General features: G+C 40.5%; 1 protein-coding gene and 1 pseudogene across 2 annotated transcripts in view; both read left to right on the forward strand.

The window, feature by feature from the left end:
* PAPSS1 (3'-phosphoadenosine 5'-phosphosulfate synthase 1) overlaps positions 1-15,107 on the forward strand; it is a 98,890-nt gene that overhangs the window by 13,494 nt on the left and 70,289 nt on the right. For both annotated transcript variants that reach the window (XM_055342534.1, XM_055342535.1), the window contains 2 exons: positions 5,740-5,975; positions 12,921-13,059. In XM_055342534.1, coding sequence (XP_055198509.1) covers positions 5,740-5,975; positions 12,921-13,059 — 375 coding nt within the window. The remainder of the gene's footprint in view (positions 1-5,739; positions 5,976-12,920; positions 13,060-15,107) is intronic.
* On the forward strand, positions 5,066-5,393 carry LOC129521245 (cytochrome b-c1 complex subunit 7-like; annotated as a pseudogene).

Genomic DNA, 15,107 nt, shown 5'->3' on the forward strand with positions numbered 1-15,107 from the left:
GGCACCTGGGTGGTTCAGTTGGTTAAGTGTCCAACTCTTGCTCTCGGCGCAGGTCCTGATCAGTGTTGTGAGATTGAGCCCTGCATAGAGCTCCCTGCTCAGCATGGAGTCCGCTGGAGATTCTCTCCCTCTTCCGTCCCCTCTGCTCCTCCCCTCATTTCATGTGTGTGTACTTTCTCTCTAAAATGAATAAATAAAATCTTTTAAAACACACACACACACACACACACACACACACACACACAAAGTTACTTTTACATGCAAACAAGACCTGGTTTCTTCTTCAAGAAGCTAATAATGTAAACCATATAAAGAGAAAAAATGAGTGATAAAGAATTTCACATCCATTTCTTTTGCTTTGGCCTCTGATTGGTTCTTGCATTGGTTTTCCCAGAGTCTCCTTTTGGGCTCAGTCATAGTAGGCTGGAGAGAGGGTCAGTTAATCCAGACTTTGGAGGTGGTTTTAAGAATGATGGATTCTTTTATTTTTTTTTAAATTTTTTTTGATTTTTTATTTATTTATGATAGAGAGAGAGAGAGAGAGAGAGAGAGAGAGAGAGGCAGAGACACAGGCAGAGGGAGAAGCAGGCTCCATGCACCGGGAGCCCGACGTGGGATTCGATCCCGGGTCTCCAGGATCGTGCCCTGGGCCAAAGGCAGGCGCCAAACCGCTGCGCCACCCAGGGATCCCATGGATTCTTTTAGTTCTAGGATTCATATTTAAAATTTTGATGTATCTTGTCAAATTAATCACCAAAATTTTATACCTATTACTCTCCTATCAACAGTGTGGGAGAGGTTCCATTTTGTAGTATCCTCATCAACATGGATATTATCAATCCTTAAAATTTTTGCTGATTGGTAAAAAGCGGCATTCTTATTTTTTGTGTGTATTTTTTTTTTAAAGATTTTATTTATTCATGAGAGACAGAGAGAGAGAGGCAGAGACACAGGCAGAGGGAGAAGCAGGCTCCATGCAGGGAGCCCGAGGTGGGACTCGATCCCAGGTCTCCAGGATCACGCCCTGGGCTGAAGGCAGGCGCTAAACCTCTGAGCCACCCAGGGATCCCCTCTGTGTGTATTTTTTAAATTACATGCTCCAATTATAGATAAGTCTATTTGTTTCTATGTGAAGGAAGACAGCATCATCATAGTCTACTCATTCTTGTCTAGATTGTTGTTAAATTGTTAATTTTCCATTGTCCAGGTTCATAACACATTCCTAAGTTTTCATAATTGCTTGTTTAAGTTCTATAAGTAAATTGATTCCATATCAATCAACTTACCATCAGTTTTTTTTTTATTTTTTATTTTTTTATTTTTTTATGGCATGTCCACTCATGAGTTCTTAGTCTAGGTTTAGATTTAAGTGTTTATAGTTCATTGTTGTTGTTGTAAGATAGTGTTCACTGGATTTTGAATTCCCTGGGTTTTTATGTTTGAGAATGTCTGCCCATTTTTTATAGTGATTTGGTTGGGTAAAATTTATATTTTAGTTCATACTTTCTTTGTCTTGGAATTCTTAAAACATTATTCCATTGTCTTAAAACATTAATTCCACTGTCTTCTGGTATTAAATGATGTGAAGAAATTTGATTTTTTTTTTCTTTTTAGGAGCATTCCTTTTTTTCTTGATCCCTTAAAAATTGTTTCTTTTCCTATATTTTAGAAGTTTTACCTTTCTCATTTAGTCCCTTTATCTACCTGCAGTTGATTTTTGTGTGTATTTGAGGGAGGAATCTATTTTTTTTTTCCATGTGGATAATCCTTTTTCTCAAGAGCATATATTGATGAGGGCATCCTGTTTTTTTTATGCAAAGTCAGCTGTTACATGTCAGTTTTCTACTTATGCGTGGATTTATTTCTGGGCTCTCTGATCTATTCTACTGGTCTAATACTCTATTATTACCACATTGTCTTTACTGTTGTGTATTTCTAAGTCTTGAAATACCGTGAAGTAAGTCATCTTATTCTTTCATCAGAGACATCTTGACTTTTTTTCCTTTGGCTCCTCCACATTAAGGTATAAATTTTATAATTGGTTTAACCAGTTCCTCCAAAATCTAGTAGGGATTTAGTTTGGGATTACATTTTATGTCAAGGTCAATTTTTGGGGAAATTGATCTTTAGAATATTGAGTTAATCCTTTTCTTAAACATAGTATATTCCATTGATCTTACCACTAGTGATGCTTATAAATATTTTGGTGATTGCTTTATGATATAGTATATATTCAGTCTTTATAAATATAAAAATATATATATTCTTTTGAAAATATTTTTATTTATTTATTAGTGACACACACACATAGAGAGGCAGAGGCACAGGCAGAGGGAAGAAGCAGGCTCCATGCAGGGAGCCTGATATGGGACTTGATCCCAGGACTCCAGGATCACGCCCTGGGCCAAAGGTGGCGCAAAACCGCTGAGCCACCCGGGCTGCCCTATAAATATATATTTGAAAAGAATATCTATTCCCTTAGTGTGCAGTGTTCCATATATGTTCATTAGACCAAGCTTGTTAATTATGTTTTTCAATCTTCTATAGCCTATGTTGATTTTTTTTTTGACAAAAAAAAAATCATTTCATTGTTGGAAATGAAAGTAAAGATTTTTTTTCTTGCAATTCAGTGGTTTAACCAGGATCCATCAAGCTATTGAGTGGTTTGCCATTTCTCTGGAGTGTAGTTTGCTTTTTCTCAGATTTTATTTCAGATAAACTTTGTTTTATATATATATTTTTTGTTTGTTTTGTACTTTTATATTGGTTGGTATACTAGTTTCCCAAGGCCGCTGGAATAGATTATTTCAAGCAACAGGGTGGCTAAACAGTAGGAATTAATTCTCTCACAGTTCTGGAGGCTGGGAGTCTGAATGAAGGTTCTGGGGTTAGTTCCTTCTGGGAGAATCTGCCCTGGCCTCTCTCCTAGCTTTTGGAGGTTGTTGGCAATCTTTGGTGTTCCTTGGTTTGCAGATGTAGAGCTCCAATCCCTGCTTTCATCCTCATGGGCCTGGTACAGTGACACTATTCGCTGGATTTAGTGCCCGTGCTAGTACTGTATGACCTCATTTTAATTAATTACATCCACAAAGACCCTGTTTCCAACTAAAGCCACGTTCTGAGCTTCCAGGTGTATATGAATGGGGGAGGGGGGGCTAATTATTCTAGTACATTTGGTTTCTTCAGGTATGCTACTTTTCCTTATCAAAGTTTTGTATTATCTCTCCAGTAATTAAGTCTTTTCTACCTGCTTTAATTTCTTTGCCTTTTTGTCTCTGTTCACTGTAATCATCTCAATGAAGCTTCCTATGTCAGTAATTAGGTTTTTAGCAATTTCTCTTCTTACTTTGTTTCAAATTAAATATATACATAAAATGAATATATATACACACATGTATGTATAAATAGGTACTCTTTTTTTTCTGTTAAAGATTTTATTTATTTACTCATGAGAGACAGAGAGAGAGAGAGAGAAATGGGAGAGGCAGAGACATACCAGAGAGAGAAGCAGGCTCCATGCAGGGAGCCTGATGTGGTATTTGATTCCAGGACTCCAGGATCATGCCGTGGGCCAAAGGGAGGTGCTCAACTGCTGAGCCACCCAGGCATCCGTAAATAGATATTTTTATTATCAGGTTGTCATGTATAAAAAGTCTAAGAGTTCAGGTTTCAGAGTTTTTCTTCCCCTCATACTTAATGCTCAGCTGCTGGTTAAAAACAACAAAAAACAGAAACTTCTGCCTCCATATTTTTGTTCAGTTATTGTTGCTGTGTAACAAATTACCCAAAACCTAGTGGAATAAAGCAACTTTTTAAATCTACTTACCATTTTGTGCTTGAGGAATTCAGGACGGCTCAGCTGGGTTGATTTCCCTGATGTCTAGAGGCTCACCTGGCTGGTGTCAGTGATCATTAACTCACTTGATGCTATTTGTCAGCTGGGAGCTTAGTTGGCTGAACCACCTGCTCTTGATTCTGCTAGCATGGTAGCCTCAGGATATTTAAGAGCAGGCTTCTCTCAAATGGAGGGTCCAAGAGAAACTGCATAATAGCTTTTCCTGATCCTGCCTTGGAAGTCACACATTGTCATTTTCACTACATCCTTTTGGCAGTAGATGAATCATAAGTCCAGCCCAGATTCAAGGGTAGGGAGTTAGACTCTACCTCTTGATGTGACAATGGCGATGTCACATTTTCAAAGAGATTGCAGATGGGAAAATCTGTTGGAGCCGTCTTTGGAAAATACCATCTGCTATTGCACGTTTTTTGTTTTGTTTTGTTTTTTAGATTTATTTATTTGAGAGAGAGAGAGCACGAAAGGGAGGGGCAGAGGGAGAGAGAATCTCAAGCAGACTCCACACTGAGTGCAGAGCCCAATAGAGCTCGATCTCACCCCCATGAGATCATGATCTGAGCTGACACCAAGAGTCTCTCACTTAACCTACTGTGCCTTCCAGGCACCCCAAATACAAGTTTTTAATATATAAAGCAACTAATACTATTGATCCTCCTAACATAACATATTTTTTTTAAGTTAGCCTTCTATGCTGTCATGACTTCTTTCAAGGGAATCAGTACATGAGACCTCACTTTTTATCTCTTACCTGATCACTGTCTTAGCTGTGAATTCTGTACTTATATACTCATCAAGGTTGCAAGTATTAGTGCATAAATGTATGCTTTCCTTTTCCTTCTTGTTGTTTAGGAAGTAAACATCATTGGTAGAGGAAGTATTGAAGTTGAAATGAGGATATTCTTTCAAAGTTAATTATATTATAAATTGCACATCCAGATACTTTTATCATGGTAGTCTATGGGATGTGTTGATCCTGGGATATAGAGATGACTTTATAATATTTAGTTTTACTTTTGTCCTTTTTCTTACCTCACAGAAAATAATTGGGGCACGTCACTCTTTTTACTTTGGCATGTAGCTTTGGAATAGTAACAGGAACAAAGTGAATATATACCCTCTGAAACCATAATTTCTAGGATACCTTAGGGCATAAACAGGAATTATTAAAAATATAAATGCTTAAGTAGTCAACGCTGTAGTCAGGTCAAAATGGCGAACAGACCTGCTCTCATAGCATCACGCTGGTGGCTAGAGGGCATTCAGAAGTGGTATCCAGTGCTGCACAGTTCAATAAACTGGAGTTAATGTGAGATGATGCAGTATATGAGAATGATGATGTGAGGAGGCCATAAAGCTTCCTGACAACCTTTATAACCACAGGGTGATTGAACATTCAGAGAGCACTGGATCTGACCAGGAGGAAGCAGATCTTGCCTAAAGAATGGTGGACAAAACATAAGGAGAGTAATTTCTACCTTGAAGCCTATCTGAAAGAAGTTACTCAGTAAAAAAGAGAGAGGAATGGACAAAGAAGTAATCATAGAGTTGAAATCTATGGTTGCAACTCTCTCCTCAAATATTTTTAAGAGTTTGGGTAAACCTGAAATGTGCAATTGAGGACTATTTGAGCTGCAAATGTATTACTTTAAATAAATGTCTATTGTGATTTAAAAAGACCACAAAACCACAAATGCTTATTTTATTTGAACTACAGATGTTTTTCTAGCTAAGATGTAAATCTTATAGAGAAATGTGGGATAAGTATTATTGAGAAATTGCTATGAATAATGAATGTCATTACAGCTGTGATTTAAATTCTTTATTACTAAGTAGTTATCCATTTAACGTTGCATCTGAAATGTGCTTGGACTGTTGAATTTTAGGCTTATCTGGAGCAGGAAAGACCACAGTGAGCATGGCTTTAGAGGAGTACTTGGTTTGTCATGGTATCCCATGCTACACTTTGGATGGTGACAACATTCGTCAAGGTCTCAATAAAAATCTTGGCTTTAGTCCTGAAGACAGAGAAGAGAATGTTCGACGTATTGCAGAAGTTGCTAAGCTGTTTGCAGATGCCGGCTTAGTATGCATCACAAGTTTTATATCACCTTATACTCAGGTATGTGGCTTTTGTACTATTGCTGTTCTCGTATCATTGACTGAGAATATGCTGTCAGGCAGAACAGTTTAAACACTGACATGTGCTTTGAAACTAAATTCTTCCTTGGATCCCTGGGTGGCGCAGCTGTTTGGCGCCTGCCTTTGGCCCAGGGCGCGATCCTGGAGACCCGGGATCGAATCCCACGTTGGGCTCCCAGTGCATGGAGCCTGCTTCTCCCTCTGCCTATGTCTCTGCCTCTCTCTCTCTCTCTCTCTCTCTGTGTGTGTGTGACTATCATAAATAAATAAATAAATTAAAAAAATAAAACTTAAAAAAAAAAGATTTTGTTTATTCATTTGACAGGGGGAGAGAGAGCATAAGCAGGGAGAGCAGAGGGAGAGGGAGAAGCAGGTTTCCAGTGGAGCAGGAAGCCCGATGCTGGACTCAATCCCAGGACCTTAGGATCATGACCTGAGCCAGAGGCAGACACTTAACTGACTGAGCCACCCAGGTTCCCCAAAGCTAAATTCAAATTGAAATAATTAGCTTACAACATTTCTGTGCTGTGACTTTCTAAGTAAATTCAGTTTTGATAAAACCTGCTATGACCCCCGCCCCCTCCAGAAGTATAACTGAACTTTTTGACCTCAAGCCAGTGGCCAAATTATTTCAGGCTTGACTATTCAATAGACATACAGTAAACACCCAACATGTGTTAGACACCAGGGAAAGCCTTAAGTTTCTTCACATATGCCTGACCATGGCTTCTTTACTCCCAGGTCTTCAGTCTCCTCTTTCATCACACTGTCGCGGCCGGTGCGAGAAGGTCCGGATTCAGGGACCGAGGGCAAGGGGATGAGAAAGAAACAAGAGACTAAAAGTTCATGGGATAGGAGGTTCCATGCAGCTGATGGCCGCAATGGACAAGCTTTATTTTTGCATGTAGAGTTTATATAGCCTCTGTAAGCAGGCGGCTTATTTCTTTAAGGAGAAGTACATCTCGCGCACAAACATACATTGTTTTTAAGACTGACACCTGTTATTTGTTTAAGCAATAGAGCAGGAAGGCCACATATAGACTAAACAGTGAAGTTTGTTTATTAAGTAATGTCTGCCAAGGCGGTCATGTGTCAGGCCACCTTCTTGCTTGCTTTATGGGAACTTGTCTCGATAACATTTTAAAGGAGAAGCAAATATGTACATTTACTTCCATAAGGGGGAAGAGCTAGGTGCAGCCCCAGCAGGTTGGCCAGGTATGACAAGGAGCCTTTGCTCAACCCAAAACCCTGCCTCGCGCCGCAGGACTGCGGGTTGGCCAGGGACAACAGGGAGCTTTGGCTCAACTTGGAACCCTGCCTCGCGCCACAGGACTGCGGGTTGGCTAGGGACGACAAGGAGCTTTGGCTCAACTTGGAACCTTGCCTCGCACTGCGGGACCGCTCCCAACATCACACCCTCCCTCTTATTTTAGTACCATTTCACTTTTTTGTATTCCTCTTTTAAAAAATCATTGTATTTCTCACTGTGAGATTTTTGTCCCTGCCCAGAAGGCACTCTTCTCCTTGTATGTTGACTCCTATTCATGCTTTGAGATTCAGGTTCGGTATCTCCTCCTGAGTACCTTCCCTTTGTCCCTTGGTCTTTGTGGGGTATCTGTCTTTGGTGCCCTTATTTTTGTACCTTAATGCATTATTTTATTATGAATACCAGTTCATTGGTTGGTGGTGCTAATAATAGCAGCAATAATAGTAATAATAAAAATCATAGCAGCTAACATTTATTGAACAGCAACTATGTATATAAATTAACTCACTTAGTTCTCATCACCCAATGAAGAAGGCAGAGGTGGAGCACCTGGGTGGCTCAGTCTGTTAAGTGTCTGACTCTTGGTTTCATCTTAGCATCTTAGGTCATGGTTTCAAGGTCTTGAGATCAAGCCCCACTTGGGGCTCTGCACTTAGTGTGGCGTCTGCTAAAGATTCTTTTCCTCTCCCTCCCCCTCTGCTTCTACTCCCATTCACTCACTATCTCACAAATAAATAAAGTCTTTAAAAAAGGCAGAGGTTGGGGCGACAGGTATAAATTACTAAGGGTCTTATACTGTACATGGTAGAGCAAAGATATATACCCAGTGTCACTGGAATCCATGCTCTCACCCATCATGCTTTGTTACCTCTAAACTCCACTGGCTCCTCAAAGGCTGAAACTATGTCTTGTTTATCTTTGTAACCAAGTCCAGCTCCTGGAACACAGTAGATATTTAGTGTTTTTTAAATCACAGCATAACTCAGATATGAAAGAACAGGTAAATTACTAGGTGGTTAAAGTCAGGGGCTTTGGGGCCAGAAATAATGGGTTGGAATCCCAACCCTGCCAGTTACTGTTATGACCTTGGCCAGTTGACTTAACCTTCAGAAGCTCAGGAAATGCCTACGTCATAGGGTTTCTCTGAGGAAAATCATGCATTCAGAGCTCTTAGCACAGTGCCTGGTGTGATAAGTATTCAGCGAATATAATAAAAGCATGGTTGTAGTACTGTATATGAATTTGGATTGTTAGACTTTTTTAAAAGCAGCATTAAAGTACGAGCTGTAGGAGTTATAGGTAAGTATCACATGGAGTGTTATTATAAAGATTCGCTTAATTGAACCATGGCAGGAGTCCTAAAAGGTCCTGTGAGGCCTACTTTTTATTTTCCTGAAATACTGGGAAGAGTGTCAATATATCAGTTTAAAGTATACTAGATAATGAAGTGTATAAGAGAATAATAGTTGTTTTGAGTTCTTGAATCCTTGGATATGAACAGTTTTCATAGTAATATTGTAATTGATATTCTTGCACTTTCTGGGAATTTGTGCAACTTTGGAAGAGGAGAGAGTAACATGGGATTTGGAGAGCTGTCACCTGGGTCTCTAAAAGTATATGCTGATCTGTTTTTTGGTCCCCTTATTTCCATAGTATCGAGCAAAATTTGTTGATCTCATCTCTAAAAGCACGAAGAATGAGGTTTGGATTATGCTTAGGACATGTCAAAATCTGTCATATTTGCGTCAAACCACATAATATGGGATATGTATATTCTATGTCATCCCTGAACTTGGCATCTTTGTTCTAAAATAAACCCGATAGTTCCTAGCTAGTCTGGTGGGAATAGAGATGTGAACAGTTACAATATGTTGCAGCAGGTGATTAGGTAAATGTATATGAAAGGTGCTGTGGAAGAATCACAGAAGAGATGCTGCTTGAAATGAGTCCTAGAGAATGAATCAGAGCATACCAGTGAGACCAGAGGAAGAAAGCTGTTTCAACAGAGGAAACAGTACAGTGTTTGCAGCAGCATGGAAATGTGAGGGAGTTTGGTCTTTTGGGGAAACTGTTGGTAGTTTGTTACAACTGCCGTGTAGAATGAATTTGAGGGGAGATGAAGCTAGAGTAGTTGGCAGAGGTCTGATGATGAACCTTGGTTGCTCAGAACTTTGCCCCATAGAGGACTTAACAGTTTGAGATTGTATTACGGAATGCTGTCTCTGGGTTTGCATTTTAGTGAGGTTCTCTTTAAAGTCTGGAATAAGGGATCCCTGGGTGGCGCAGCGGTTTAGCGCCTGCCTTTGGCTCAGGGCGCGATCCTGGAGACCCGGGATCAAATCCCACGTCGGGCTCCCGGTGCATGGAGCCTGCTTCTCCCTCTGCCTGTGTCTCTGCCTCTCTCTCTCTCTCTCTCTCTCTCTCTCTCTCTCTCTGTGTGTGTGTGTGTGACTATCATAAATAAATAAAAATTTAAAAAAATATATATTTAAAAAAAATAAAGTCTGGAATAAGAGTGGTCTGGAGATAGGAGACTAGTGAGACTTTTGAATTCAAGCAGTAACAATGGGAATGGAAAAGATGGGGTGTATTTGAGGGCTCTTGAGCCTGTAGGATCAGTAGGACATGGTGGCTGATTGCTGAATTTGGGGTGAACATAAAGGATGGTGCTTTCTGAATAGAAGATGGACTGATTTAGGTAGAAAATACAACATGGGCAGGGAGGAGATGACTCTTTCATTTTAGGTAGATTAGGTTTGAAATCCTGGTAGCTATCTAAGTGGGTCATTGAACTCAAGAAAGCTGTGTAGAATTGAGATGGATTTCAGAATCATTAACTTTGTTAATTGAATCCTGGTTGAAGTTGAGCTTCATTTAAAAAGAACAGTTGGGGGACGCCTGGGTGGCTCAGCGGTTGAGCACCTCCCTTTAGCCCAGGGCGTGATCCTGGAGACCCGGGATTGAGTCCCACATTGGGCTCCCTGCATGGAGCCTGCTTCTCCCTCTGCCTATGTCTCTGCCTTCCTCTCTGTGTTCCTCATGAATAAATAAATAAAATCTTAAAAAATAAATAAAAAGGACAGTCAGAATCCATTAAGGATTAATCCACAACTTAATCATTCTGCTACATGCTATGGTTGTAAAGCTAATGAAAAGATATCACTATATCAGAATAAGAACTATAACAAGTATACAGTGGGTTCTCTGGAAAGCCAGAGGAAGGAGGGCCCTCCATCAGCCTGGGCATGCAGGCTGAGCTTCCTGGAGGACTTCACAGAGTCGTGCTGTGAGCAGCACATTGCTTTAGAGTAGCCTCCGCCGCCGGCCCCCCAGGTGCCCGGGCTGCCAGGGGCCCAGCACATTGCTTTAGGCAGAAGAGAGAAGTGGAGGCTTTCTGGTGGGGAGGGATGGCTAAGGCATAAGGCCCAAACAGCCTTGTAAACCAGGCAGGTATTAATTATTAATAGAACATCAAGTGCAAGACTGAGAATGGTGTGGCCAGGTATAGAAGGCCTGATGCCTCACACCAAGAAGTTTGGATTTTTTTTTTTTTCTTTTAAGAAGTTTGGATTTTACCCGGATGGTAGTGGAGAATCTCTGAGATGTTAGTTACGTGGTTGAATTTGCATCCTCTGTCATCAGGGGACAGTGTTAACAGTATGACTTTGAGTAGATCAAAGCTAGAAGCCAACAAACTTTTAAAAGGGTATAGCAGTTGACCAGAGGAGGAATGAGGTTGAACTAGGGAGTAGGGAAGAAATGCAAACTGGGTTGATATAATATTGAAAGGCAAAATCCAAAGGACTTTGTGACAGAATGCACAGAGAGTGAGGGTGTGGGGCAAAGGGAAGGAACCAGAACAACTCTTGGGATTCTGGGTAAATAGCGTTATCATCCTTGATTTGGGCAGTATGGATGGGATGCTAGCTTGGGGGAAAAGAGAATGAACTTAGTTGTGGACATATTAAGTTTGAGGTACCTGTGGGATCTCCCAAGTGGGCATATTTTGGAGGAAGTTTGAAACGTGTGTGTAATTTCAGGAAAATGGGCAGGGATCAGGCTTAAGTGTTGGTGTGTATATTATAGTTGACATTGTGAAGGCTGCCAAGAAAAGTGCTCAAGGACTTAATGTGGGACTTCTTCAGTGGACTCCTAAAGAAGTGTGGGTGACACCAGTGTTGAAGGGATGTGAAAGTAGGAAGAGCCCAGGGGAGCCTGCATTAGGAATGACCAAGGAGTAGCGTCGTCGGGATACGTTGGGTTCATAGTATGAGATGCAGTAGAAAGTCCTGTGATTTGAAGGCTGAAGAGTACCCACAATTAAGGGATTTTGGGTGATTTGTTAATTCACTTGTTTTTTGTGGATGAGTGACTTGTAGTTTGTTGCAGGGGATAAAGCAGGTGGAGAGGGCAGAGGCTGAAGATTTCAGATGGAGTAGGGCTAATGGATTGAGCAAGGCCGGTCCATTAGAAGGGACTCTGGAATTGGAAGGGAGAAGTGGCAGGTGTGAGAGAGACAAAGGTTATTGGGCATATAGATACATTTATGTGGCAGAGAGGAGGTGGAGAGCATTCGTGCCTAGAGATTTTCTTTTTGAAATAGGAAAGATGAGAGTAGTGACAGTGGAAGTAGGCATGGTTTGTCAGAGGGGCCAAAAGGAATGTGAATGCTAAAATGAACTAAGTGAGGATAGAATGGTGGGAGTTGCAGGGGCTGGCTTTGGAGACATTGGCACTGCTTGTGTACAGAGTATGAATGTGGAGCTTATACTTGGGAATGGAAGGATGAGTGGATCTCAAGGGGGTACTTGGTTTTAGCTAAGACCAGAAAGAAGAGGTTGACTCAGATAGGAAACCGTGCCAGAGGATGGGGTGGAGTGATGAAGGTGATGACCAGAGAGAGAGTGGTGGGGGGGTTAGGGGCAGGGCAGAAAAGTAAAGTTTTGGGAATGCTCGAGATGAGAAGTGGCCACAGGAGTTTGTATTTGGCAAGTGGATAAACCATCCTCAGAGATCTGAATGAACTTCTTGGGAAGTGAAGTTGCTTTCAAACCAGCTCAGGCTGAAGTTGAACATGTTATGAGAGAGAGGCTTGGTGACATCTCTGCTTTTTGGCTAGGCTTTGGCTTTGGCTCCTCATAAAATTTAGGTGAACGTTTTTTGTGGGATATCTATTGTTTTCCCTCCTGGAATTCCCCAGTATTTTGGAATAGTATACCTTTTAAAATTGTTATAAAGAATGGGTATGTTAACGTAATGATTTCCTGGATTTAATTTTTTAATTTTTTTCAGTTTCTAGATACATATATATTTTTAGAATTTTTTTTATTTGAGACAGCAAGTGCATGCGCACGAGAGGAGGGAGGAGCAGAAGGAGAGAGAAATAATCCTCAAGCAGACTCCCTGCTGAGCATGGAGCATGACACTGGGCTAGATCCCAGGACTCTGAGATCATGACCTGAGTTGAAGTCTGAGGCTTAGCTGACTGGGTCCCAGGCAATACCTCAGTTTATATTTTAAAATATAAATTAAGTTTTGTGTAGTATTTATTTTCCATTGACTCAGCTGAAAAAGCACTTTTATTCATCCCTGATATTTCTAGTGCCTTTGATTCATATGAGCGCTTTTTATGATGTTTCTGTATGTCTTTTTTCCAAGGATCGCAACAACGCAAGGCAAATTCATGAAGGTGCAAGTTTACCTTTTTTTGAAGTATTTGTTGATGCTCCTCTGCATGTTTGTGAACAGAGAGATGTCAAAGGACTCTACAAAAAAGCACGGGCTGGAGAAATTAAAGGTAAATATTATTATTTTTCCTAATTTCTCTTTGCTTGAATTTTTTAAAAAAATATTTTACTTTTAAGTAATTTCTACACCCAGTGTGGGGATCGAACTCAACCTGAAATCAAGAGCTCTGTGCTCTCCTGACTAAACCAGCCAGCCAGCATATTTAATCTTACCATATCTGAGACTGATGGTTTTTACTAAGAGGTTAGGTGTATTCAAACAAGTTGGAACTCCTTAAGAAGAGAGGATGGGTCTTACTATACTCTTGTGTCTCTGAGGTCTACCAGTGCTACCTGGCACTGTGTATAAGTTGCGATTGTTGATCAGATTGGAATCCTACTCACAAGACAGAGTTTTAGAAGGTTGGGTCCTTAAGGACTGCTGGAAACCTATTTGGTGTAATTAGGTACCTATCATTACACTGGGTATCAATTGCTAGCTGCTGTCACTTCTGCTTTTTGTTCCCATGAAAATGAAGAAAATTCCATAGCTAATGGGAAAAATGCCCGAATTACAAACATATTGAGAGCAAAGAGTGTCTTGTTCTTGTTTATATCATGGTGTTTGGAATGGTCCCTTAATCATTCTCTGTACAATTATTGAATTAGGTTGAATTAATATATTTCCGATCCCATCAAAATAGAGATACCTTGCTTTTTAGGTTTTATGGTTTGCTCCTAGAGTTTCAGCTGTGGAGAAGAACATTTGGGTGCAAGAGACATCATTCAGAACCTGTCTGCTGTGGCCTTTGATACCAATAATATTTTAGACATCCTGGGATATTAGTTCTGTTCTATTATTGTTAACAGAAGACATGCCAGCGTTAAAAAAAAAAAAAATAAGGATCGGTTACTTGGTCAGCACTGTGTAGGGATCAGTGATTTATACAGGTAACTTTGATGTCTTCCCAATAGGGAGTATGATAGTCTGGGACTATTACAGAAGCTCCTGGGGGCTCTGAGAATTCAAGATTTTATCATTCAGCTTCTGGCCCTGTGTAGGAAAAGGTGGAACACGAAGGACAATGCTTATTATTTTGGGCTTCTCTATATTTGGACCTGACGACACGTTAGCAGTTGGGGCAAGTTCTACCTGCCATGGTGAAATCTAGTTACTTAGGCCAGGCTGACATCCAGTTGTGCCAGCATGGAGACTCAGTTTCAGCCATGAAGCCTGCACTTTCTTGACTCAACAGGTTGCCTGACTTGAATAATTGATGACATTGGGAGGGAAACCAGTTTAGCTCTGTATTATCTGTATCACCCTCTGTCTGTTGATGACCAGTTTTCACTTCAGTTTTTCATAATAGAGATTTGGCAAAGAGAAGCAAAGTGGTGTGTCTAGGATCCTGAAGTCTAAATCTTATTTTAATGTAGCTGGTTTTGTTGTTTTTGCAAGGATGGATTGATGAGGGAGGTAATTTTGTCTCTGGCTCTGGAGTAAGCTACTTATGAGTATCATTAGAGTTTGGCACAGCGTGAGGCCCAAAGCCTGATACCTGACACACACATGCTTGTTGGATAGTTTAGAAGAGGTAGTGGAAATGGATGTCAACATACATTGATCAGTGGCTTCTCTTTCCAAGGTATGTATTTGGTGCTGGGATGCAAAGATGCAAAGATGAATAAGAACACATGCAGAATACCTGGAATCATGTATAATTTACATTATGTATTTGTATTTAGTGTGTTTGTATTAGCTTAGTTTTCTCTGTTATTTTCGTGAGTATTTTAAAATTCCTCTGAGTAAGGGCATGTGAGTGGCTCAGTTGGTTGTCTGACTCTTGGTTTAGGCTCAGGTCATGATCTCAGAGTCCTGGCATTGAGCCTCATGGTGGGCTCCCTCCTCAGCAAGAATGGATGAGGGGATTCTTTCCCTCTCCCTCTGCCCCTCCTCTTGCTTGTGTGCACGTGTGCTTGAATTCTCTCTTTCTCCACCAAATAAATAGATAAATATTTTTTAAAAATTCCTCTGAGTTGATGTTGATAAAATGTTCCTTAGTTTAATATATATATGTGTGTCTGTGTAAAAACATTTATTTGTGTTTGCCATGGTGTT

The sequence above is a fragment of the Nyctereutes procyonoides genome, unplaced genomic scaffold (genome assembly GCF_905146905.1).
Source record: "Nyctereutes procyonoides isolate TBG_1078 unplaced genomic scaffold, NYPRO_anot_genome, whole genome shotgun sequence".
NCBI lineage: Eukaryota > Metazoa > Chordata > Mammalia > Carnivora > Canidae > Nyctereutes > Nyctereutes procyonoides.